The sequence below is a fragment of the Crocuta crocuta genome, unplaced genomic scaffold, assembly GCF_008692635.1.
Source record: "Crocuta crocuta isolate KB4526 unplaced genomic scaffold, BGI_CrCroc_1.0 scaffold322, whole genome shotgun sequence".
In the NCBI taxonomy this organism is placed as follows: Eukaryota; Metazoa; Chordata; class Mammalia; order Carnivora; family Hyaenidae; genus Crocuta; species Crocuta crocuta.
The window spans coordinates 4,031,800-4,059,227 of NW_027532592.1; the positions used below are offsets into that span (position 1 = coordinate 4,031,800).

At 57.0% G+C, this 27,428-nt stretch overlaps 1 protein-coding gene across 1 annotated transcript in view; it reads right to left on the minus strand.

The window, feature by feature from the left end:
• Positions 1–27,428, minus strand: part of CNIH3 (cornichon family AMPA receptor auxiliary protein 3) — a 98,500-nt gene that overhangs the window by 15,018 nt on the left and 56,054 nt on the right. Inside the window, exon 3 of the mRNA XM_077779869.1 lies at positions 23,000–23,047. Coding sequence (XP_077635995.1) covers positions 23,000–23,047 — 48 coding nt within the window. The remainder of the gene's footprint in view (positions 1–22,999; positions 23,048–27,428) is intronic.

The following is a 27,428-nucleotide window of genomic DNA, read 5'->3' on the forward strand; positions in this document are numbered from 1 at the left end:
TTCTGGTGGTGAGGGGCGGGGGGCGGGGGAGGGGGCTCAGTTGGGTAAGCCTCTGACTTAGGCTCAGGTCACGATCTCACGGTCCATGAGTTCAAGCCCTGTGTCAGGCTCTGTGCTGACAGCTTGGAGCCCGGAGCCTGCTTCGGATTCTGTGTCTCCCTCTCTCTCTATCCCTTCTCTGCACTTGCTCTCTCTCTCTCTCTAAAATGAACAAACATTAAAAAAGGTTTTAATGCAGACATCTGTGTTGTACACCTGTGTACCAAGACACTCTACGGGCCAGGAATCAGCATTTTCCAGAAGCATCCCAGGTGATTTTGTGAAACACTTGAGCTAGGATTCATAAACCACGGGCTTGGAGAGGACACGGGGCAGAGGCTCCCCTTCTGAAGACCTTGGGTCTCCGTCCTCACCCCCAACCCTCAGCGGGGCTGTGACCGTCCTGTGCTCAGGCAGCCTCCACGGGTGAGAGCAGTGTGTCCGGCCCCCCGGCCGCCGCCCCGCAGGAGAACCCTGGAGAGGAACCCAGAGGCTTGCCGTGGCCTCTTCTGGGGCCAGAGCCATGTCCCCAGCCTCCTCACCCCCGAGCCCCCAGCCTCCCTTCCTGCCAACTCTGCTCGTTCTCGGCAGGCTGACCCTCCCTACACTCACCGGCCCCTTCCTCCCGTCCCAGGGCCCCCTTCTAGATTTGGGAGGTGGGCAGTTCCTTTCTGGAACCCTTGGGTTTGGGCTGTGCCCGGCCACACCGGCCACACTGCCCAACCTGCCTCCGTCACTGTTCTCATGCAGCTTGAAGACACACTTGAATCTCAAAAGCCTCTCCACCATTTCCTCACACTTACCAATGACCTGGGACCCCCCCGGGGCAGAGGTGAGAACAATAATGCCTTATATTCAAAGGCACAGAACTCTGACGACTTGCGGGAACCCAGAGAGACCTGAAGTTGCACCTGTAGCTGCCCACTCCCTTCCTCCTCCTCTTTAAGGCGCACATGCTGGGAGAGGACCCGCAGTCAGGATGCAGGCAGTGACAGCTCATTGTTGGCTGGGGGGAGACACACAAATGGGGGGAACATTCTAGAAGGAGAAGGGCAGAGGGGTGTGGATCTCACCAGCCTGCCTGCAGGGGCCGAAGTCTCCGCGTTCGCACTCGGCAGGTGGGTCCCGTGAGCACCCAGCAGCCTGCACACGGAGCGGGTGGAGTCTGTCGCACAAATGGGCGCCGAAGTACGGAGGGCAGCGCGCAAGACGCTGGATGCGGGAAGAGCGGAGACGAGAACCGCTCGTCTGAACAAGGGAGGCGGCTGAGGTCCGGCGGACAGAGTGTCCGGGCGCGGGGCATCCCCGAGGGGCACAGTCACGTTTCCTCTGTGCCCTGGATGACATGACTTACAAACCTCCCACGGAAGGGCCTGCAGCCCCGAAGTCCTTGGTGCCAGCCTCTTAAAGTGTCAGGGCCCCAGGGAGTGTCCATGGAGATTTCTCCTGACCACAGAGCCACTTCCGCCTTCACTCTGCCCACGCACGGCCGGGGCAGAAATCTGTGCCCACGGTGGGAACAGTGGAAACAGTGAGTCCTGGGCCCTCCCCATCGGGAAGGCGGGAGGCCCAGCTCCTGTTGGGGCCACCAAGGGACCCCCCCCCCACCACTCTCAGGTTGCCACAGGCAGTTTCTTACTAGAGCGTGAGCTCCCAGAGGGGAGCCTCTCCCGGGATAAAAGCAGATGATTACCCTACTTCACAGCTATTAAGTGATGTTAATCACTCATTACCTCCCGCTGCCTGGGGACTTTTTGCTCCAAAGGAGCCAAGGAGGGTGAGTAGAGCGAGAGAACAGAGGAGTTCTCAGCAGTTGGGGAGGAGAGTGCAGGCCGGCATCATCCTGNGCGTTCATCTGAACAAGGGAGGCGGCTGAGGTCCGGCGGACGGGAGTGTCCGGGCGCGGGGCATCCCCAAGGGGCACAGTCACGTTTCCTCTGTGCACTGGATGACATGACTTACAAACCTCCCACGGAAGGGCCTGCAGCCCCGAAGTCCTTGGTGCCAGCCTCTTAAAGCGTCAGGGCCCCAGGGAGTGTCCATGGAGATTTCTCCTGACCACGGAGCCACTTCCGCCTTCACTCTGCCCACGGCCGGGGCAGAAATCCGCGCCCACGGTGGGAACAGTGGGAACGGTGAGTCCTGGGCCCTCCCCATCGGGAAGGCGGGAGGCCCAGCTCCTGTTGGGGCCACCGAGGGACACCCCCCCCCNCTACTTCACAGCTATTAAGTGATGTTAATCACTCATTACCTCCCGCTGCCTGGGGACTTTTTGCTCCAAAGGAGCCAAGGAGGGTGAGTAGAGCGAGAGAACAGAGGAGTTCTCAGCAGTTGGGGAGGAGAGTGCAGGCCGGCATCATCCTGGTTAGCGTGCGTCAACTAGCAGTGGGCCTAAGCGCACTGACCCCACAAACAAAGGTGGGCGGGACCACGCAGGTGACCTGACAGCGCACATCTGATGGCAGGGGCTGGAGATGTGTTTTCTCTACTCACTTTACTGCAAGAACGCAGGATCTAACCCGACGGATTTCGTTCGACTGTGGGAAGGGTGGGCGCCCCAGCCCCACACGTTGTTCAAGGCCGACCTCGCACATGAGCGTGTTTTCCAAAGTGTGGCAAAGGCGACTATTAGCGGGGCTGCCATGCGTTACCAGGAATATGACTTAACCAGATAACATTCTGGAGAAAANTGTCACGAGCAGTGGGCCTAAGCGCACTGACCCCACAAACAAAGGTGGGTGGGACCACGCAGGTGACCTGACAGCGCACATCTGACGGGTGGGGCTGGAGATATGTTTTCTCTACTCACTTTACTGCAAGAACGCAGGATCTAACCCGACGGATTTCGTTCAACTGCGGGAAGGGTGGGTGCCCCAGCCCCACACGTTGTTCAAGGCCGACCTCTCACACGAGCGTGTTTTCCAAAGTGGGGCAAAGGCGACTATTAGCGGGGCTGCCATGCGTTACCAGGAATATGACTTAACCAGATAACATTCTGGGAGAAAAGGCAATATAATACTGCAGCCTTGGGGCGCCTGGGTGCTCAGTCGGTCAAGATCTGACTTCAGCTCAGGTCACAATCTCATGGTTCATGGGTTCGAGCCCCATGTCAGGCTCTGTGCTGACAGCTAGCTCAGAGCCTGGAGCCTGCTTCAGATTCTGAGTCTCCCTCTCTCTCTGACCCTCCCCTGCTCATGCTGTCTCTCTCTCTCTCTCAGAAATAAACAAAACATTTTTTAAAAAATACTGCAGCCTTTGCTTTCAGGAGGGACAGGAGGGACAGGAGGGGCTGGAAGGGTAGCATCCCGGCAAAAACAGTTTCAGGTTAGGGAACAAGAGACCCGGCTCCAGACCTGCCTATGGAGCGCCAGGCGCGCTGTGCAATCCCAATGGGCTCAGTTTCCTTATCTATAAAATGAGGACAATAATGGCATCCACTTCACAGGACGGTAACAAGTGTTGAGTCAATGTGTGCGAGGCTCCTCAAACTGTCTGGTGCAGTGAGACCCCACGGATGACACCCGACCCACACGTGCCCATCACCCCGCCCTCGTCATCTCACGCAGCCCATGTACTTTACAAAGAGCAGCAACTAAACTCCCTTGAATATTAAACCAACGATTCTTCCCTTTCCTCCTTCTCCAGCCTATTTCTAGTGTTTGCAAACTTTCAAAGTCCTCTCCCACCATTCACTTCTGTTCCCAGAAACGCCACGTGCTGTGGGGCGTCCCAGCGCTTCCTGCCAATGCTACCCGCGCGAGCCCTCGCGCTCCTCCCGAGTCGTGTGCGCGTCGGCACCATCCGTTTGTGTCATTGCGGGTCTCTCTCCACACGGCTGCCCCATCAGCTCAGCGCCTACAAGTGTGAGCAAACCCACCATTTACTCATTCGGCAAACATGTGCACTGAGCCTCCCTCGAGGCGTCAGATGCCGAGCCGGGCCCTGGCCGAGCCGATCCGCGCGGCTGCCCCCCAGGCAGGCGGGAGGGACCCAGGCTGAACAACAGGCAGCAGGGAAACTGAGGCGGGCACGTGGCCCAGAACTCAGCCTTGGGTAACACCGTGGCCGGCGCCAGTCTCCGTCACCCGTCACGGGAATGATGGCAGCCTCCTCACCACGGGGCCCTCTCCCACCCCAGCCCTGCTCCTGGTCCGCCTTCACCAGCAGCCACAGAGATCGTGTCATATCTCTGCTCACCCTGCACGGCCTCCCTGTGGCTTCTAGAACAAGACCCGACTCCTTATAATGACCTCCTCCAGGCCCTCCTGACCCCACATGCCATGTTGCTCCCACTCATTCACAGCTGTTCCTCAAACCCAGCCTGTCTGTCTCCACCCCAGGGCCTTGACATGTGCCATCGCCCCGACCAGGGTGCCCTTCCCCAGACTCCTCCCTGCAGGCTCCTCCTCACAGAAGCCTGCCTTCGCCCCCCCATGTTCTGTTCTATTTGCCGTCAGGGACACTTATCACCATGACCTGAAAATGTCACACATCTGTCTGCTGGTTTACAGCCCGTGTCCCATGCTGCAATGAATGCTCACAGCTGCACCCACAGGGTCCGGATTGCAGCGCCATATTGTGTCCTGTGAGCCCATAAACACGGCAATCGCCGTCCTGGAGCGACTTCCTCCCTAACAGAAACCCAAACAGCCGTCGGAGCTAAAGCAGGTGCTGACCCAACAGTTAGCTGGTGAACCTGGGGTCACTGGTCTGGCCCCACACCCACGACACAAGCCCCAGGCCCGGCCGGTCCCTCAAGACGTCTGAGCCTGGTCTCCAAGGGCTTGAGTAAAGAAGGCTCAACGATCTGAGCGCAGAGCTTCCGTGGCAGTGGGTCAGCGGTGAGGTGAGCGGGCACATTGGGGACCATTAATCTCACACGCGGAGAACAGGAGTGTGAGCCTGGTGGGCAGGAAGGAGGGAGAAGGCAGGTTAGACATCGCTGCCCCTCGCTAACACGTGCGGCGCTCCAGACCGGACGTCTCCGTCCCCCAGGGTCACACACTGCGAGGTCGCCAGCATGATGATGTTTGAGGTGCAGCCCCTGGGAGGTGATCAGGTCACGAGGCTGGAGCCCGTGATGGACAGGCGCCCTTCGAGGGACGCAGGAGAGTGGCCTCTCTGCCCCGGGTGCCAGCGCCACTCGGCAGCCTGCACGGCCCAGGGAGAGGGGAGCGCTGGAGGCGGCGGCATTCTGGGGACCGGCTGGGGGGATGGCGGTGTCCGGGGGCCGGCTGGGGTCAGGGTTGGTCCTCACGAGGGGAACTGGGGGCTGAGGAAACACGAATAGCGAACGAAGTTCAGACAGACCGCCTGGCGGGAGGGTGCGAGCGGGCAAGATGGAGAACAAAGTCGAGCACCGGGTCCTGGGTCCCCAGCAAGCCGGACGAGGGGGAAGGAAGAGCCCAGGGTGCTGAGGAAGGGCACACGAGGCAGGAGGCTGGCGTCGGGACAGGCACGGTAAAGACAGGAGAGAAAGGGCAGCAGCACCCGGGGGACGGAGGCGAACATCGTGGGAGGAACCGCCCGCTGGCCTGGGGCACCGACCTCCCACCACTTCCCGCCACGTCCCCAGCTGCTGAGACGGCGTGTCTGTGATGGGCAGACCTGGGGAGGCACGGGGACCAGGGTCTTCTTCTCTGGGTTTTGTGAGGTCACAGGCAGACAAGGTGACAGACCAGTTCTGAGGCCACGGTGACCCCGCCGCTCCCCACGCCAGGTGACTAGACCTTGGACCGGCGGGACCCTGAGCACCAGCCCCGGGCCTCCAGCTGGATCGCTGGAATGTAGACGATCTGTGCTCCTGGCGGGGAGTGGGTCAGGTGACCTGGCGTCGGCACCTAGGCTAACTAGTCCCCAAGTGTGGGTGGGACGCCTGAGGTCAGGCCATCACCTCCCCACGGCCGGCGCCCCTCGCCATCCATGCGTCCAGGGGCCACGGCCCTCCCCTGTACCAGGGACAGCACAGCTTCTCCCCAGAACTGGGGGCCCACGAGGCCAGGGGTGCAGCCCCCTCCCTCCACTGCACAGCTGTCAACCTCCCATGAGGCGAGGGGTTGGAGAACAGGATGTGGACAGCACACGCCTCCTGGTCACAGAATCTTCATGTTGTCCCCGGGGCCCCATGGAAGTTTGCCGCACGAGGAGACTCTCGGTGACTTTTAGGAGTGGAGGTCAGGAGTATACGCCGTCACAGAATGGTTATGATGGAACATTCCAGAAGAGCTCAGTGGAATGGTGGGGCTCCCGGTGGGCGCCGTCCTGTCTGTCCCCCAAGCTGGTTTCCGGACGCCGGCGTGACTTTGTAGAGTCCAGCCTCGTGGATGCCACTTGGAAGGCACATGACATGAACCCCGTGTGCCACAGACCAATTACAAGTCAGGTTGGACGGGTCGGTGCGAGCCCGGGTCAGACGCCCACACGGCAGGTGTCACCGAGGGGAGCAAACCCCACCCCTTCCTTCCGGAAAGCCCCGCTGCACGCGTCCACATGGGACGACGGAGCTGAGAAGGAGCTGAAGGGCAGAGCAGCACCCGTGACTCCTCGGGGAGTCAGGGGCTGCAGCCCTGCCCTCTGACCCCAGCAGCTGTACAGCTCCGGAAATGCCCAGAACCGCGCCCACGCGAGCAGGACGAGGGGGGAGCTGGGACTCAGCAGCACCGTGGGCCCTGCCCGAGACCACCTGCGACATGGTCGGTCCCATGTCTGGCTTTTTGGTGAAACCAGAGATGCACGTTCCGGAAGCCATCGCATGGCCATTAGTTTCCACGTAGACTCCCAGCCGCAGAGGAACGCATGTGTCCCACTGGCCACACACTCACTGCTGGGGATGCGGCTCGGCCGGGAGCGGGCGCCGAGAGGGACAGTGCCGGGAGGCAGCGGCCTGCAGGTGCTCCAGGAGATCCGGGACCCCCAGAGGGCTCGCACGCGGTTGACCCTGGGCCAGGGTACGGCCATGAAGCGGGGTGGCAGCCGGAAATCACAAGGCATCTGGAGACAGGACAGAGTTTTCCAGAGTTTTCAAGGTTGTTTCCAGAGCAACCACATTCTGGATAGAGCTTAAATGTTCTATTTTAAAAATACCCTGTTGACGATCAGAAAGCCAGAAGCGCAACAACCGAATAACAAGGTACACGCTGGAGAGCCTGATAAAGGGGCACTTTCATAAGCCCAGAAATAATTCACTCTGCGAGGAATCTCTCAACTCTGGACGAAAACAGAGTTCAAAGTGACTCCCCAGAGGCCTGATTACCACCTGCATTTTGCAGAGAATAGTGAAGTCTCTCTCACCAGGATCTTCTCTCCTGAGTCCCGGGTATGGCACACATTTCCTGCGTCCCTCGCACCTCCCCTCCTTGAAGAACCTCCCCCCCACCCGCTGCATGCATGCAGCATGCTCTAGTGCAATGACTGTCACGTTACCGTGAGCCGTGTCCTGCCCGGTGCTCCAGAGATGGGATGACTTGCTGACACTGCTCTGCCTTCAGGAGGAGTTCGACCCAGAAGGCAGACAGACAGATACACAGACGTTCACAACCCAAGGCAGTGGGAGATCCTATCTGGAGCGGAGGGTCCCAAAAGTCGCTGGTTCCCAAAACTGCTGTGCGTCAGAATCCTTCTGCAGATCTTTATGAAGATGCAGATTCCGGGGCGCCTGGGGGGGCTCAGTCGGTTAAACATCTGACTCTTGATTTCGGCTCAGGTCATGATCTCATGGTTCATGATACGGAGCCCTGAATCGGGCTCTCTGCTGACAGTGTGAGCCTGCTTGGGATTCTCTCTCCCTCTCTCTCTGTCCCTCCTCCCACCCCTTCCCAACTCACCCTCTCTCTCAAAACAAATACACTTTAAAAATAAATAAGTAAAATGCAGATTTCCAAGCACCACGTCAGAATTTCCAGAGGGTGGGGGCCCAGGATCTCTAGTTCAAACGCTGTGCTCACGATTCTCTGAGGAGCCGGGTGAGGGAGGGAGAGTAGGCCCAGGTGATGGGACAGGTCCAGGTGTTAGGAGGCGGCTGGCATGGAGCCTGTGGAGTCTGGGGGGTCACGGCCCAGGCTCCCGGAGAAGCAGGACTCACACCTGGGACAGGCCCCCCCCCACAGGGAGGGGGGTGGCCGGGCAGGGGGACAGCAGACGCAGGACCTGGCGGCCCAGGCGACAGGACACAGGTCCCGGGCCACACAGCAGCGCCAGCAGAAACGTCAGGGTCATGGAGCGGGGTCGGCACCCGGTGTGAGAGCGATGGCTAAGCACGCATCTGGTCCTCAAGAGGAAAGACATAAAACCCTTAGCGGGCCACGGCAAGGCCACGGCAGGAACCAAAAGCAAGAGATGAAGAAACATTATTTAACGTTTTTATACACAGCTTCATTTCAGAATGGGTTGTAGGCGGCTCACAAATCTGTTAATTAATCATGACATGTTTCTCTCTGAACGGCTATATTTAGCAATACCTAGGATCATGTGTAACTTATTCGTGGCTTTAAACACTTTCCTCTGGCTTTGTTCCATTTCCTACTTTGGAGAAAATGCCATTTTCTAGCCACTCAGCAGCAGAGTGCCTAGTGCGTGAGGACATCTCAGCAGGACACGTGGGCTGAAGGCCAGCCGGGGACGGGGGTCAGATGCGAGCACCAGGCTCCACCATCGGGCCGGCCAGAGAGAACCCAGCAGGACAGGGAAGCAGAGAGCATCTCTCATCTCATGGATGAGAGAGACGAAGCTTCGCAAAGACACACCATCTGAGTGGGACCTACAGGATAATATTTTAGCCAATGGAGAACATTCCAGGCAATAAAATAGCACACAAAAAGGCACAAAGAAAGGAAATCACAGCCAGCCTCACACACCTCCGTTGACAGTCCTGGCACACAGGAGGCACTTGATAAATGCTGGGCGAGCAGATGAGTGTTTGGAAGGAAGTAGATTCTGGTTAGGTGGAGAGGAATCACAGAAGGCCTTAGGAGGAGATCAGAGCATGTAGTCATTTGTGCTGCAAGCCCAGGACACAGGGGAGACTCTGGGATAAGGCAGTTTTCCAAGATCAAGGTTTGCTCCAGTCACTCCAACAGTGTGGTGCGGGGTGAGCCCAGGAGGATGGGAAAATGGACCAGAGGCCAGGGGGGAACCAGCTCCGAAGCTACCGCACCAGTCCCGGCAAGAGAGCAGTCTGAGCTCTGATGGAAGGACCCAGAGGAGGGGCTGCTGCAATTCACAAAGCACGTGGGAAACGGAACCCACAGACGGAGGACAGACGTGGCGTTAACCCTGAGCACCGCGGGACACGGTGACTCGACTAACCAAGACGGGTCGAGTGAGCAGTGTGTCTGGGGGTGACTGGGGGGCTCAGTCAGTTGGGCGTCTGACTTCGGCTCAGGTTCTCACGGTTTGTGGGTTCGAGCCCCACGTCGGGCTCTGTGCTGACAGCTAGCTCAGAGCCTGGGCCTGTTTCAGATTCTGTATCTTCCTCTCTCTGACCCTCCCCTGTTTATGCACGTGCTCTCTCTCTCTCAGAAATAAATAAAACATATAAAAAAAATTTAGAAAACAGGAATTCCCACCAGCCTCTTCCACATCACGAGGAAGCATTAGTGAGCAGGCACATGGCCTGGCCTCTCCTGCTCTGGGACCTGCCTGTCCCCAAACAGCACGCTGTCTCCCCTCACCCCTGCAAGCCCGTGGCAGGTGCACTGGGTTGGGGTCTAGAGCCTGCCCCCGTGGCAACACAAGCCCACAGCCCACCCTCCTTGGCAATCGCTTGTCTGTCTGTCTGTCCTTGTGTCTCAGACCCTGTGTGTGTCTGTCTCTCTCTCTCTCTCTGTGCCTATATCTGTGCCTGTCTATCCATCTGTGTGTCTGTGTGTCCATCTGTGTGTGTGTCTGTCTGTCTCTGTTTGTGTCTCTCTTTGTGTTTCTGTCTCTGTGTCTATCTGCGTCTATGTGTCTCTCTTGTCTATCTGTCTCTCTCTCCATCTGTGTGTCTGTCTATCTCTCTCCATCTCTCTGTCTCTGTGTGTCTCTATGTCTATCTGTCCATCTGTGTGTGCCTGTGTCTGTCTCAGACTTGGAGGCCCTGGGGTCCCACCATGACCGTCCACACAGCTGGCCGGACGTGACACCATATTTGAATCCTCACCTGGACTCTTGTGCCTGCTGTCAACTGGCTGAGACCCAGAGATGCGGACACGTGTGGGTGTTCAGCATGTCTGACCCAATGCCAAGCTCGGGCATGAGAACCGGTAAAGGTGCTCAATGGATGGTGACAACCGTCTGCCCGAACCCAGGAGAGAGTGTGGGGGAGAAGGGACGGTTCAGGGGCCGCGGGGAGAGGAGTAAAGACGGAAGCCCCCCAGAGGGGGAGGTGAGCCCAGAGGAGGCTCACGCTGCTCGGCGGTGGGGAGGGGAAGGCCAGGGCTGGGAGGGGTCTGCGGGACACACCTCTCTTCAAGGGGCTGTCTGCCACCGGACACTAGCTGATGGCTTCCTTGAAGAAAACCTGGCAATATTGCTGGATCCTGGGTGTCACTTCCCAAAAGAAAGCTAAAACACGATTTTCTGTGACTTTTTCAGATGCTTAAAGTATTAAATAGGTCAAACAAAACACACTTGCAGTCAGTACATGACCCATGGTCATGCAGGGTCTTGGTACAGAACAGGGAGGAAACAGGGCCGGGGCAGTGGAGAGTAGGAGTTGAGGCAGACGGAGGTGAGTGGGCATGGCGCAGGACGGGGGGGGAGGGGGGAAGAACCGCAGCGCGGCCACAAGGAGGAGGCTGGCAGCGTCCCACCACGGAAAGGCAAGGGGGTGAGGCGGGCGCACGCGTCCACCGATTAGGTCATCACGGAAGGCGCGGTGTGTCTGAAGACAGGAGAGCAGAGTGGTGGCAACAAGAGCCAGGAGGCGCTCGGGAGCGAGGGAGCTGGTGCGACGTGCTCCAGAATGAGCTGGAAGGAGCCAGAATAGGGGGAGCCAGTGCAGGGGCTGGGAGGAGCCAGACGCAGGAAGGCGCCAGTGGCCCACCTCCTCACCGGCACACGGGGTCACCGCTGGGACACCACACAGAAAATGGGGGGTGAGCGACCGGGCCGCAGGGCCATCAGAGGCCAGCAAGGGCTGCACACGGGGAACAGGGCATGAGGTCCTCTGCCCTGCTCCTCACACCCCATGGGGACCCTAAAAACCCACCCGGCCCAAGGATTCCGCAGAAAGGCTGGTGTCTCCACGCAAAGCACAAAGACTGTTCTAGACTAAAAGAGGTTGTGGGAAACGTGACAGCTAAATAGGACGTGAAACTTGACTGGACTCTGAATTCTTCTGCAAAAACCAAACCAAACCAACAAACAAACCTATAAAGCACTTTCACGAGGAGCAGGGAGATGACCGTGACTTTAATGGGGAGCGGGGAGATGACCACGAAGATGTCACTGCCGTGACACTGTCCTTGGGCGCAGCCACGTGTTGCGGTTATGCTGGCAAGTGCATCTGGGGTGAAGAACTGTAATGTGTGCAACCAAACAGTCCCACAAAACAAGCATGTGCTCTCAGCGATGGGGAGGGAGGGACACATGAGGCGCACGCAGCCACGAGGGGTCACTCAGCGAACTCCGTGACGTCTGACGTCCTCCCCCACTGAGAAACGTCTGGTGGGCTCCGAGCCAACCTCAGCACAAACTTGGGGGCCGGCCAGAGCCTCAGCGTCTCCTGACCTCACCCCTGGGCCCCACGCAGGTAGAAGGGAAGACCACTTCCTGTTTCTTGACCTTGGGCTCTGAAGGCCTACCGGTCCCAGGGGGCCAGCAAAGGCTTTTTCTGCCTGTCGGAGGTGCCAGAAGATTTGGGGAGCTACTGATGGGGTCCCTTGCACCCCACGCAGCCCTACACTGGGTGGGAAGGGCAGGGCCACGGGGTGCCGGCCACCAGACCTGCCGAGCCCCAGGGGCCAGGCCACCAAGGCGGCTGAAATGCGTTAGTGAACCTGAACAATGAAGCCTGCTTAGCAAAGGGTCTCCAACCAGGCTGTGCGTCAGAATCACCCCCAGGGATGTTTGAAAAGTCCTGATGCCCAGGATTTATTCCAAACCAATTAAGTTAGAATCTCTGCGGATCAGACGATATTTCCTAAAACTCCCCAGGTGATTCCAACGTGCAGCCTAGTTTGGAAACTAGGGCCCCATGGAGCACTCTGCAAATGTTCCACAGTCAGTAATTCCATGGGCGGTGAGGATGAGGGCCACCTGCTGATTTCCTGCTGTCGTCGGGGGTCCTGACCTGTCCGGACGCCTCTTTCAAGTATCCCCTCTGTCGCCCTGCACCAGCCCTGCCCAGAGCCATGCGCAGGGATGGTTGTGAGTAGCCTGCACAGCACCACTGTCACCCACTGGCCTGAGGATGGTCATCACTCCCACTGGCCCCTGGACGGGTCATCACCCCCGGGTCGTCACTCCTGCCGGCCCCAGGGTGGGCCACACTGTCCTGCCACCGAGCAACCCCCGGGGAAGAGGAGACAGGCACCTCGGGGAAAGGATGTCCCATAAACCAAACCAGTTACAATAACTCCATGACTCCCGTGAGCAAAACTTCAGTGACCGTGCCCATCATCGCGAGCACGGGCTCAGTGCTGACCCAGGCCCGCCAGAGACAGGAGCCAGAGCTGATAGGAATGAGGAGTGACTGGGGTGGGGGCCTCGTCCCACGTGTACTTGACCCCTGTCTGGGCTCGGGTAGCTGGACCACCTTTCTGGACCTTCTCCCCCTGGAGGATGAGCGGGGGGAACCTTCACAGGCTTTGCTCAGAGCAAGTTTGCTTTTTATCCTGATAAACAGGCAGTAAATCCTACAGAGGTAGCAATCTTGTCCTCTTTCCCTGGATCACCCCTGTGGGTGCCGGGAGCTGTGGGTACTCTGAACCCAGGGGCTCGGTACTCTCTCCGTTGTTATCACCAAGGAGTCGTTCAGGGTAAGGCCAACCCAGCATCCTGACCACAGGGTGTCGTTTCCCTAGACCTTCTCTGGTGTGTGGATCCCGTCCCCCCAACATTCACGCTGGAGGTCACAGGCAAAGGCGGCCGCCCGCAGGCCAAGGAGGGTCCCTTCAGGAGCCAACCTGCCTACAACGGATTGCGGACCCCCAGCTTCTGGAGCCGTGAGGAAATAAATCTCTGTTGTCCCCACCAGCCAGGTAGACAGGTACCTCTACGCTAACGGGGTGGGCGCAGGGCCCTCCGGCGGCTTCTTCAGGCCGACGGGTCCCCAACAGTCTCTTCAATCTGAGAAGACGCCTTTGGTCCAAGAGCTCAGCCTTCTCTTGACGTGGAGGCCGAGAAGGGACATCGGACCAGAGGAGCACAGGCCCTACCCCCCGCCCCCAGCTCAGGGGTGAATGTCACGGGCTGGCCTCCAGGGGTCTCTGAGAACCACACAGGCACAGGGCTGTCCTGGGAAACGTGGATATGGAAACACGAGGACTTCTGGAAGGGCAGGAGGCTGGGAGTCAGAGATGGGTGTGACCGCTCAGGGACAGGGACAAGGGAGGGGCCTCGAGGCTGCCTGCAAGTTACACGCTGCTCCAGGGAGAACCAGGAGCCCAGACCCGCCCACACCCCCGGCAGCTCACGGAAGGAAGCCTACGCTTCAGGAAGGACCCCAGTCTGGCTGTCCCTATCCTCCGCGTGCGATCTTCCTCTTAAAGTCCCGACTGTCTGCGCTTGAAATACTTGATCAATAACGTCAAGCAAACCAATGTCCATGTGGTGGTTGGTGTCACCGCTATCAAAAAGCATCTGAGAGCGCGGTGGCCTGGGTGATGGTCTAGCTCACTGGGGGAGGGTGACATGGCCCCTCTGTCATCGCAGGTCCCGCTGATTAGTCTGACCTTGCTAAGGGGTTCCTTCATCTGCTTCCTAGCAGGAAGCAGACCCAGGTTCCGGCGCCTTGAGCAGCGAGGGGCGGTGACGTCAGCACTGAAAGGCCACGGCAGCAGAGCTGTCCCTCCTGGGCTATAATCGTGACCATTGGCAGATACAAAAAGCAAACAAGCCGGTCTCTCTGTCCCTTTATACCAGCGGCACTTTGCATTTGTATAGCGCACTTGACACATTCGTGTCTACTGCCTGGTCTTATCCCAGGGAAACAAAACTCCATGTGTTTCGTAATCGTCTGAGCCGCAACGACAGCTTAGCGATCTGAGCCAGTGGGACTCTGTGCTGGAGGAGGACCAGGGCCCCAAACTGCTTCCAGAGGAACAAACCCCACGCAGCGGCAAATGGAGGCGGCACGGCAACGCGGCAGCGCAGCTAACCATGGGGAGAAGATGCACGGGGACCTGCGCGGACCCAGCCCAGCTGGGGCCCCCAGGGAGGCCCAGCTGAGCCATGGGGGGCTCTCTGTGGGTACAGGCTGGTGCCGGCGCTGAACTTCATGGAGGCAGAGACTAGGGAGCCTTGCAGGGAACCAGAGGTCATTAGAATTTGGCGATGTGGCACATCCTGTGGCCTACAAACACGACCCAGAAACGTTTCTTGCTTTTTCAGCAATTGGGAAAAGGGCAGAAACGATTATCAGAAAGTGTGGGCCTGGGGGGAGGAGGGGTCTTGAAAAACCACACCTTTTTACCCCTCATCACGCTGTGGAAAAGGGAGCTTCTGGAAGGAAAAACGAGGTTTCTGCAGAGTACGGGCTGCACCCTCCCCCTGGGCCGACCCCGTCCTCACTCCTCATCCGCTTGGGCGCCCGCCCACGAATTACTGCTACCGCATTTACTGCAGTGCCATTTAGGAAATGATGGCCCTTGAAACCGCCCCCAGGGGCTGAAAGAGCAGAGGGCTCCCACCTGCTCCTCCCCTCCAGCTCAACAAGCTGCAGCCCGCCCCCCGCCCCGGGGGAGTGGGAGGGGCTCCCCAAACCCCGTGCCCAGGCTGCGTCCCACAGAGAGTCTGGGGCGGGACCAGGAGCTGAGCATATTAGGCCCCCCAGGCAATGCCAACGTGCCGTGAGGCCTAGAACAGCACTCTAACCCCGTCCGTGGGCACGCTCACCTGCCGGGCAGGGAGGGGTGACACAGAGCCCATCACACCTGCCACTGGCCTCTCTGTGGTCACCTCGCCTGCCTTCATCCCGCTCAGCAGGGAGAGTTCTGCCACGTGCGTTATGAAAATGACAGTGGCTGCTCGGCGCCCATTCCCTAATCCATCTGGCTAATTAGCACCGAGCAGACACCTCACAAGGCAGTGCAGTGAGTGCACAAATGAGGAGGGCACGATCCCTTCCAAATTACAAATGTGTAAGATAGGTGTTCGAGGGGCGCCTGGGTGGCTTAGTCGGTTAAGCGTCCGACTTTCGCTTAGGTCATGATCTCGCGGTTCGTGGCTTCGAGCCCCGCGTCGGGCTCTGTGCTGACTGCCAGCTCAGAGCCTGGAGCCTGTTTCAGTCTGTGACTCCCTCTCTCTCTGACCCTCCCCTGCTCACGCTGTCTCTCTCTCTCTCTCTCCTAGAAATAAAAAAACATTAAAAAAAACAAAAAAGATAGGTGTTCGAGCGACTATAATGGAAGGTATGTGGCTGGGGCTTCGAGAGGCTCCGAGGTAGGAATTCAGGGAAAAAAACAAGATCCCTTTTCGCTGGACTGAGCATATCTTCACAGCTCTCTCTCTCTTTCTCTCTCTCTCTTTCACACACACACACGTCAGCACCTGATACAGGACCACGTGCACAGCTAAATGGATTCAGTCAAATGAGCGAATCAAGTCACATCATGCCCACCCGAACCCACGAGGCCAACGTCCAGGGCGCCCCAGCTTCTCCAGGTACTGCCAACCCCACCTCAACCTCCAATGCCGGGCCTGCCCCCCCCACCCCCACCCCACGCAGCCCGTGGAGTCCCAGGTGCACAGCCGTGGCCATGTGCCCCTTGTGGCAGCTCTGCGGACCGACTCCTCCCTGAGGCCGGGATCTGCCCCCTCCCCCAGTGCTCACTGCCCCCTTCTCTCCAGAATAAAATCTCTTATCTTGGGCTGAGCATATGGCTCCCAAAATGAGACAAGCTGTGCCCATTTGCCTACGATCTGGCCAGTGAGTTAAGTGGAAGAGGTCTGTGCACCTTCGGGGACACGTGCCCCGCAAAAACGGCCCTCTCCCTCCTCCCCCTCCACCCTGGGCACGAAGGGACATTGTGGTGTGACGCCCTGCAGACCGCAGGGACTGGGCAGGAGGAGTGTGGGTCCCCAGGTGGCCCCTGGGGGCGCCGCCCTCCCAACCACACCCAACCCTGGATGGGCTCCCTGCGTCCTTCCCTGCAGCAGAACCCACACTCATCACCCTTCCCTGCCCCCAGCACCCGTGGTTCCCCAAGTCCCTTTTCACACTCATGAGGGAAGAAAGGGGTCGCAGAAAAGCAGTTCATTTCTGTCAGTATGGCCAGCGGTCTGGGGATGCCTCACAGCAAAACCACCACGTCCACAAACCCGCCCAGAAGGTCAGGCTGTGAGGACGTCAGGCTGTGAGGACGTGCTTTCCCAGCGAACCGATGCCATGCTGGTGATCGGCTGTACCCCGGGGGCGGGGGGATGGGAGACAAAATTCATGTGTAGCAAATGCTACACGCAGTGGAACGGCCAGACGCGGGAAGGATGACTGATTCCTGCACTCTGAGCTCGGCCCTGGGGGCCCCTGGCGAGCAAGCAGGTGGGGTCCCTGCCCCAGAGAGCTCTGTCCAGCCCCAGTGACCTCAGATCTCTACGCAGCCAAACGGCCCAGACACACCAGCTGTGACGTATCTCACCGCTGAGCCCTCAGACCTAAGTTTCCCCATCTGAAAGTGAGGCGTCTGATCAGATGACCTGTAAGGTCCATTCCAGAGTTAGCATTTCATCTCCAGGTCACATGCGGAGCATCAGCCTCGGACCCCAAGTCGTGCTAAGCTCTGGGGACTCAAGGAAGACAGAGACCCTGGTGTCCACGCACCACATCCTTTATCCACTCATCCACCAGTGGACACTTGGGTTGTCTCCACATCTTGGCTACTGTAAGTAAGGCTACCATGTACACAGGGGTGACGTATCTCTTTGGCTTAGTGTTTTGTTTCCTCCGGAGAGATGACCACAAGTAGAGCTGCTGGATCACAGAGTAGTTCTATTTTTAACTCTTGAGGATCTGCCATATTGTTTTCAGTAGTGGCTGTACAACCTGCATTCCAACCAGCCGGGCACAAGGGTCCCTCCTCGCCAAGTGTGTTATCTCTCTTCCTGACGCCTTTTCTAACAGGAGTGAGGTGTAGCTCACTGTCCCAATCCCTGAATCTTAACCCCCTTCCTACAGGTGCGGCAGATGGACAGCATTCATGGTGCCCAGGAATGGCCTCGCCACGGCCACACCTTGGCCCGTAACTGTAGTCCCTCCCAGTCCTACTCTGTGTTGGTGGGAGTCACCAAGAAGACACGACGAATGGCTGCGGTGAGGTGGGCCCTGGTGCCCAGAGCCCCTCACCCCCTCTCCTGCCTTCGGAAAGTGGGTTCTGCTTGCCTTGCCCGCTCCCAGGAGCTGCTCAGGACAGCCCCGAGACATGGTACCGGGACCACGTGAACAGATGTGACTGAACCCCATGAGGCCTCTTTCTAAATTTTTAAAACAGGTGGGGAGCTTCTGCACACACCTGGGGAGCTTCTGAAAGGACACTCCGGGCTCGGCCGCGTCACTCGCGTCAGCCCATTGGGCACTAGTAGATCTGATGCAAACCAAAGCTTGGAAAGATGCCTGCGTGTTTCCACTGGCTCTCTGGCTTCTCTGTGATACAGGGAGCAGAGCCTGGGCGAGTGGCTGTAGGGCGAGATGGGGAGCAGATCCATCCCCACCCCCGTGGAGGCTGTCCTGGACCAGACACGTGGACGAGCCCAGGCAAGAGCAGAAAGCCACCCCCTTCTCCCCGTAAGCCCAGCCAGCATCAGGGGACCAACCAGTGCCCCCACGGAGCCACAAGAAGTAGACGTCACCGCTGTTGGTAACTGGCCTGACCCTCTATGATGGTGGTGATGAAGGACCAGGGAGGATACGGCCCACCAGCCACAGGCAACAGGAAGTCAGAGCTGCTGCAGGGTCCTCTGCTAGTCCTGCCGCGGCCTGGGGGCGAGCGAGGTGAGGACAGAGCCCCCGTGTCCCCAACCCATGGCTCTGGTTCAGCAACTCCAGGACAGCATCGCAGGTCACACGGTGAGCAAAATGTTCCGTCCTTCTCTCTGACTAACGAGGAGTTTGCCGCAGAAAGCGATGGAAAATACATTATACATGAGACACAGTTTCTGAACTAGTTGCGAGCGTTGTTCTAGGATATTTTTACTTTTCTTCAAACAGTCCCTCGAGGGGGGAGCTATCCTACCAAGGAGTTAAGCGGAAAAGGAAAAGAGCCTTAAAGGAATCCACTCAGCCCCATCATGGGGAGACCAGCATACTACAGGGTCCCTGCGGCTCTGGGGATCCATGTCTTCCCTTCATAGAGCTGAGCAATATTGCCGTCTGGTGGTCTGCAAGCAGCAGGGGTCAGAGAAAAACAATTTCCCCTATTTTGTGATCAGATCCACCAACTTGAGAAATAGGAGACCCCAGAACAGTAAACCTCCGTCTCTGCGCACTGACTTCCTCATCTGTTAATCGTGAGTGCTTCATAGTGGCATTACGAAGATTAAGGGTTAATTCTTTTAGGGGCACCTGGGGGGCTCAGTCGGTTGAGCGTCCAACTTCAGCTCAGGTCATGATCTCAGGGCTGGTGAGTTGGAGCCCTGAGTCTTGTGCTGACAGCTCGGAGTCTGGAGCTGCTTCAGATTCTGTCTCCCTCTCTCTCTGCCCTGCTTGCTCTCTGTCTCTCAAAAAGGACTAAACATTGAAATACATATATAAAAGAGCTAATTCATTTAAAGGCGGGAAGTGGCCACTGTAGAAACGAACACAGCTCCTGTCCCCAGCACCACTTAGAAACCCGCCAGCCAACACAGAATTCTGTTCTGGAAAATTCCTGAGTCTAGGATGGTCTCTCTAAGGGATTCCATGCAACTGCCTCTACATTTACGTGTCCCTTTTCAGCTGTATCATGTCCCTCAGTTAAAACACAACATTCTCTCCAGAGCCCAGAGGAAGAACAGCACCAGCGGATAAAAGACGGGAGATCCAGTCAGTGCCTTGCAGCGGAAGCGCCAGGAATTGCGGAAAAGGCAGCGTCCTCACTAATTCTCCAGGTAGCTGATGCCGGACAAAGACGGTGATCCAAAGCAACCGGAGTCTTTCTCTGGGCTCTGGGACGTTAATGCATTTAGCAGACTCCTCTGAGGTCAAAGAAATTGGGACAGAGTTTGAACGGGTCTATTTATAAATGTGTAGAGTCAGCAAACAGCTGATGTGTGGCACAGAATACAATCACTTTTTAAAAAGACTCTCCCCTTATATAAGTAGCACATGCTTGCAGTATCGGTTAGTCATTGCCCTAATGATGCTGCATAACAAATCATTCCAAGCTTCAGTCAACAGCAATCACTTAAACTTGCTCAAACAGCCGAAGGTTGATTGGAGGTCACCGGATCTAGCGGGAGGACGGCCCCGCACAATCACACGGCAAGGTCACGGAAGCAGCCAGGGCTGGCTTCTGGACGCCGCCCCACAGATACAGGGAAGGGTAAGGACTAGGATCAACAGTGTGATCTTCCTACTTGACCAGCTCCGCACGTGGGACCACATCCTGGGGCCTCTGGGGCCTCTGCCTCGGATGCCGGTTTCACACCATTCGGCTGTGCTTCCCATTGTGACCCCTCCCCCGACACAGGTGTGGCTCCGGTAAGGGGGGGGGGCACAGGTGGTCATTAGTGGTAATTCCTGCGGCTTTACCACCACGCCGTTCTTTCCAGATTAAAACCAGGTGCACCTGCAGCCTCCCACCTGGTTACACCACCACACCACCCCAGGGGACTCAACACCCACCACCCAACCCCCACTTGTCCTCCTCTTCCAAGGTGCTGGATGGAGGGAGGGAGCTGGATGGGGGAGGAGTTGGGTGGGGGAAAGGAGCTCGATGCAGGGAGGGAGCTCGACGGGGGTGGAGGGATTCAAGGAGGGAAAATTATCTACCCATCGGCTTTTTGCAGCCACAGAGGTCAGAAAACCTGCGGAGAGACTGGACACAGGCTTGCAGAGGTCGGGGGGACATGGAGAACGCAGATCTGGCAGGCCACACAGCGCCCCGAGACCTGCTGTGCCTGCAGGCTCAGGCGAACACGAGGCCGTCACAGACACTCATCTGACTCGGCCCAGGGGAGGTGCAGTGTCCCGGGTCCCGGGACAACCAAATCCAGGTGTGACGGCCACGGCTCGCAGGAACGCTCCTCCCCGTGCTCACGCTGACCTCGGGCTCTCACTGAACTTCCTTTCCTGAACTTGGAGACGTGGCCAGAGCTCCCCTGCCCTTCTCCACGAGCCACGGAGAGGAGCGCATCCTGCTCCGGCGGGAGGGCGGCGCCCCGAGTGCCTCTCGCCCTCGAGAGTGAGTCATCTGCACACGTCGACAGGAGAACCCCGCAGTTCAGACAATTACCCAGAGAACGCATTTTCTGATAATTACAGAGCTTGAAACGGATCCACGTTGAAAATCCCTTTCTTCCTCCCGCGAAAGCTGAGGGGGAGGTTTAACAGCAGCCGCTGCTGAGATGCATCCCATTATGGGTGTCAGGAGGCAAGTCCAAGGAATTTCTTGGAAGGTACAGCTCTCAGAAGGTGGTGGCGCTAACTAGACCCGNGGAGGCCACCGCACCTGCCCCCGCCTCGCACTGCAGGCGTTCGGGAGATCTCACAGCCACCGAGGGTCAGGGGACAGCAGTAACGCGGGAACCCTTCTGAGCTCACACACCCGTCTTCTCCCAGTTAATTCCCCAGCAGCTGTGCGAGGGGGCCGTGTGCTCACTTCATACGGGATCAGAGTCACACCAAGGGCAGCAGAAGCCTGCGGACGTCACCGCCCCTCCTGTGGAAGGGGCTGCCTCTCCCGTGGAAGGGAACAGAACAGAGCAGATATGGGTCGGGTAACAATACAGACCCCAAGGAGGTGCTGGGCACAGAGGCACATGAAGGCACAGGGAGCTATCGGTTAGGGACTTACTGTGTGGATGGCGAGCACGACAGTTACGTGTGACACGAAAATACAAAGTGTAGTAAGAGAGACACGTCTCAGACTAGGTCCTCGTGCAGCAGGTGGCAGAGCTGAGGCCAGTTGGGCCACAGGGCGAGTGACCGGGCACGGCTCTGACACCTGAACACTTGAAGTCAGTGTGCCCTGTCCTCCTCAGCCTAATGGAACTTTCCTCCCTGGCATCTCCTGCTAAGGCTGAACAGGGTCTACCTTCACAGGGCAGCAGAGGCTGCAGCCAGGTGGGGTTGGGTGGAGGGGGGGGGTGGGCAGCGTCCATGAAAAGGACAAGAAACAGAAAAAGTCCCTTGGAGAATGTTTCCTGGAGACTCATTTACCGTTTATAGAAATGCATGCAAACTATGTAAATTTGTAAGTGGCAATGCTAATTCTTGCACAGCCCCTGTTATTTCACACCCTTAGCTTTGACCTTCGGGCCGTAAGGCAGGACCCTGGCAGAGGCGCCCCCCCCCACCGTCCACTGTCCACTGTTAGTGGTCAAGCAGTTCAGAGGGGTGAGCAAACCTGACATGGGGGATGTGGATTACCACCCTGCCTGAGTGTCAGGGTGTGGGGGGAGAAGGGATGTGATAGACACTTAGCTGTCCATCATAAAGCACCAGCCGGAGACTGCAAGTCACAGCTGAAGGCATCACTGGTGTCCAGGTTACTACCTGGGAAAATAATTTATAGATTCATAAACTGCCCTTAATATCAAACGCCACGTGCTGTTTTCTTAAATCGCCCTTTACTCTGGAATTCCTCGTGTTTCCATCTGCTTCTCGTCACGTGACCATACTTCCCTGCTGCCGCCTCCAAGACGTGAAACTCTAACACACTGAGTGTCTAAGAAAACATCGCCGGGCAAGTAATTCGCAGGAAAAAGAATTAACTTCTTGATTAAGCTCGCTCTTCCAATGGAAGGCATCATTACTGAAATCTAGAAAAATTTCAAAGGCTTGCACAACGATTTCCCTTCTGTCGATGCTGGCATGGTGTTTGTTTCTCTCCTATTCACAGGAGGCTCAAAATCTCCTTTTGGGTTGACAGGCGGCTCTCCAATGTCCTGTGGCCCATCTGCTCTAGACGGACAGAGATGGGGACGTCCTCTGACTCACGGCCAGGGCACCACTGACTCTACCTGCAAGTTGCTGCCCTCTACACTTTGCTGCAAAAAGCGACAGTCCCTCCGTCATTGGGCTTCCCCAGCTATGTCACAGTTTCAGCTGCATGCGCACCGTCAATGTGCATGCACACGCATGCTTCCCGGTGCGCTCGGGCAGCTGTGACCTCTGCCCACCCATTCAGAGCAACTCTCCGAACGCCCAGCTGCCCCTTTCGTCACACTCTTGTCCCGGCCCCGACACTCTCCCCGTGATGCTGTCGATCAATCTGCAAAGCTGAGCGGCAGCTGGAACCTCAAAGGAAAGCCAGCAGCTAGTTAAACAGTTACACTCCCCTGAGTCGGGCAGGAGTGCTCCGGAGCCCAGCACCAGACAGGAACAAAGGCGGCGGGGGCACCTTCAGGTGCAAACGCCATCCATTGTCCCGCAAAAACAGAGGACCTCCTGATCCAACCAGAGGCACCTGCAAATACCCGGTGCTGCCACTTTGATGGATGGCCACCCATTCTAATCAGCTCCTTTTATCTCTGGAGGTTTCCAGCCAAGGGCTCACTCTCTCGCTCCCACCTCCCCCCCCCACCCCCACTGGGTGCCGTGCTGGGGAGGTGGGGCTAGACCAGGCACCAGCTAGTTGTCCCTGGTCTGTCCCTCAGTGTGGCGATGTGGCGTTCCTGCACTGACCTTTCTCAGGAGAAGGCAGATGCGCTCGATGTTCCTCAGCCGTTCCCTCTTGGGGCGCACAAGAAAGGAAAAGAGGGGAAGTTAGGAGGTTAGAGGTTCTGCTGGAAGAACATGAGAAGCCCCCACATTCAGCCCCCCGTAGAGGACGCAGAAGCCACCAGAGACCCCTCCTGGCTGCGTGGCCTGCGTACTCCCACCCAGCGCCTCCTAAGAATAATTCCTGCTCATAGAACTCACTAGTAAAAACCTAATAATCCAACTGTAAATGGGCAGAGGACCTGAATGGATATTTTCCCAAAGACGACATACAGACAGCCAGTGGGCAGGTGAAAAGGTGCTCATCACTGATCACGAGGGAAATGCAAATCTAAACCACAGCGAGGTATACCTCACACCTGTCGGGATGGCCAAGATCAGCAGCACAGGAAACAACAGGTGTTGGTGAGGATGCAGAGGAAGAGGGACCCTCTGCACTGGTGGTGGGAAAGCAGACTGCTGCGGCCGCTGGGGGGAAACAGTGTGGAGCTTCCTCAGAAAGTTAAAAATAGAACTTACCCTATGACCCAGTAATTCTACTTCTGAACATCTGCCTGGAGGAAATGAAATCACTACCTGGAAATATACCTGCACTTCTGTGCTCACTGCAGCATTATTTACAATAATCATGGCACAGAAGCTACCTAAGTGTCCATGGATGGATGAATGGAAGAAGAAAATGTGGTGTATACACACATGCACACACACATATACATACACAGCATATGTATATTATACTATTATATAGTATGATACACACATATATATACACAACATATACATGGTATGCTATTACATAGTATGATACACATATGCATACACAGCATACATGTAGTATACGATTATATAGTATGACACACATATACATACATAGCATATAGTATACTATTATATAGTATGATACACGCACACACGTATACATACACGGCATATATATAGTATACTATTATATAGTATGATACACACACACGTATACATACACGGCATACATATAGTATACTATTATATAGTGTGATACACACACATGTATACATACACGGCATACATATAGTATACTATTACATAGTATGATACACGCACACACGTATACATACACGGCATACATATAGTATACTATTATGTAGTATGACACACGTACATATACGTACACAACGTATATGTAGTATACTATTATATAGTATCTCACACACACACTGGAATTTACTCAACCATAAAAAGGAATGAACCCCTGTGGTTTGCAACAACACGGACGAATCAGAGGGCATTATGCCAAGTGAAATAAGCCATACAGAGAAAGACAAATAGCATACGATGTCACTTAAATTTATGGAATCTAAGAACACAACACCAACAAAGCAAACTCACAGAAAAGGAGATCAGGGGTGTGGTCATCAGAGATGGAGTGGGGGAGGGGTGAAGAAGCACACACTTGGTCAAGCACCAGGGACGTCCTGGCGCCCACAGTCAGCCCTCCAGGGAGGAGCGCCCACTTGGGTACCTGGAGCACGTGTGTCCTGACTTGTGTCTGAGATAGGGCAGGGGCAGGTCCCTGCCCATTGGTTTTACTTTTCTTTTCTTTCTTTTTTTTTTTTAATGTTTTGTCTATTTCTAGGAGAGAGAGAGAGAGAGAGTGTAAGCAGGGGAGAGTCAGAGAGAGAGGGAGACGCAGGATCCAAAGCAGGCTCCAGGCTCTGAGCTGGCAGTCAGCACAGAGCCCGAAGCGGGGCTCGAACCCACGAACCGCGAGATCATGACCTAAGCGAAAGTCGGACGCTTAACCGACTAAGCCACCCAGGCGTCCCTGGTTGGTTTTACTTTTCTGAAGTGAGTGTATTTAGGGGAAGTAATCATCCCACTATGCCCCCAGGCTAAGACTTTTGCAAAGTCGAGGCCCCTCCCTGGAGGCTGGCTCACCGCTGGGGACAGGCGCCTAGCGGCCAGGCAGGTGGTGACGATCACGTCACACACCGCGTGCTGCCTCCCCTTTCCGCAAAGGCTTTCTTGTTTTCCGAGGCCACTGTGAGCACGACTGCGGCATCCGTCAGCGCTCCGTTACCGAGGCAATTTGGTGGCTGTGGATGTGACGGTGATGAGATTCCTCACGGATGTGGAGGAGACAGTGGCTGGGGCACTTCCACTCCCCTAACTGACTCATACGGTGCTTCCTGGGCCCCCTTGAAGCCCAGAGGAAAGAGCCCGCATCAGGACTCGTGGCGAGGAAGGCACACCACGCGCGAGTGCCCACACAAGCCGGTGCCCACACAGCCCACGAGGCTGCCCACGTGGAGAATAAGCAGAGGTGCGCAGAACCAGGCGCAGAAAGGGTGCTACGGGACACACCAGCTGGGCCTCTGGGGACAACGGCTCCCTCGCTCTGCGGCGACACCGAAGGCCCCACCCGTAAAGGAAGGGAAGGACTAAATGAGAAGCTGGAGTAACCCGGGGCCCCCTCCTCCTCTCCGCCTCCTGGAAGGCGGTCGACGCCTCTACGGAGGCTGAGGTCGCTCCACCAGGAGTTAGTGAGGCACCTAAATCGCTCAACTTCCCGCCACAGAGTAAATCCTAAGAACCAAGAAAATGTGCCTAATACTCTTCAATGTGGGGTTTTAATAGATTTTTTTTAAAAAACCCAGGCAAGAGGGGTGCCTGGGTGGCTCAGTTGGCTAAGCATCTGACTCTTGGTTTCGGCTCAGGTCATGGTCTCACGGTTGGTGAGTTCGAGCCCCACATCGGGCTCTGTGCTGACAGCTCAGAGCCTGGAGCTGCTTCAGATTCTGTGTCTCCCTCTCTCTCTGCCCCTCCCCCGCTGTCCCTCCCATGCTCCCTTGCTCTTTCTCAAAATAAAAAAATAAACCTTCAAAATTCCAGACAGGACTCCTTTCCTGGGGGCTTCAGTCACCGAGTCTGGCCGGCAGGGCCCAGGCTCCCTAAGTACGCCATGACGGGGTTCGAAGTGTGGCTCTAAGGACAGGAAGAGAGGCTCACCTCACCCTGCAAGAGTCACTTTCATCAACAATAGCTGAGCGCCTGCTGTATGCAGGCCCCGTTCTTGTTCTGACCCTCCACAGAGGCAGCCACGGCCCCCGTGTGGGTCCTATTTTCTTCGTCCCGTCTGAACTGAGGGACGTGCTGGCTCCATGACGCTGTCTGTGGGGTGGACTTGCTGGACGGAGCCGAGCGAAGGACACATGTCTGTACTCGTGTGCCCCTCGGGGTCCTTCCCGAAAGCCCCGGGTGTTCTAAGTGAGCTGTGTCCTGATTTGAGCCCGGACAGCCAGGAGGACAGAGCGCGGGCTGGCGACCTCCCTCTCGAACTGAGCAGCTCTGTGCCCCTGGCGGGTGCAGACAAGCCGCTGCCAAACATGAAATGTCCGGAAAGAAGTGAGGTCGGGGGGAGGGCGCAACCCTTTCAGGCCAGGTGAGCACAGGGGGGTAGGGACGGCGGCAGATGGAAACAGGAGGGATTTTAACACAAGTTTCACAAGATGAGGGAGTTTTCAAGTGCATCTCAGGGATTCTTCCAACTTGCTACCAAATTCCACCTCCCACAGCTGACTGCGGAAGGCTCTGGCTCTGCTCCGCGGAACCAGAGCGTCAGATGCCAAAGGGATTCTAAAATCACGCTTACGAAAATCAGATCTCCGCAAGAGCCCGCGCAGAGGAGGAGGTAGGAACACAGGCGGCAGGCCTCGAATCCTGACCTCGCCGCCTGAGCATGGACCCTCGTGCAGTGGTCCGTACGCGGTGAGCGTGCCAGCCTGGCGATCACAGTTCTCCTGCACGCGGCAAAGGCGGGAAAATCCTTGTAATTCCGGCAAAACCCTGCACTTCACGGAGGCAACTCTGAAGCCTGCTTCCCACGTCTTGTGGTTCCTCCAGGGAGAACAGAGCCCTGTTTGTGTCCCCAGAGCCCTGTTTGTGTCCCCAGAGCCCTGTTTGTGAACAGTGAGCTCTGAGCCTTCCAGGTTAAGATGGCCTCACACCAGTAAATCCTGCTGTTCAGGCTACAGCCTCTAACTAAAATTTTGACCNGTCTCTCTCTCTCTCTCTCTGACCCTCCCCTGCTCATGCTCTGTCTCTCTCTCTCTCTCTCAGGTTCCCCAGCGGGAGGCAAGCCAGCCTCTCTCAGGCTGAGCGTCTCTCAGGTGGTGGAAATGGGGCAGGGGCCCCGTACAGCCCACCCTGCACCCGTCCTGCTGAGATGCTCGCCGACACGCTGGTTCAGAGACAAACAACCACAAAGCAGCCACAGAGGCCTCAGCACCACAGCCCCTCCCGCCTGGTGACTGGGATCCTCACACGTGACCTGAGAGCTAAGTCCAGACGTCCCACCTCAGAACCAGACGAGTCCTCCACAGCCCGGAGCCAGGCACTCGGGGCCCGGAGGGCCCTT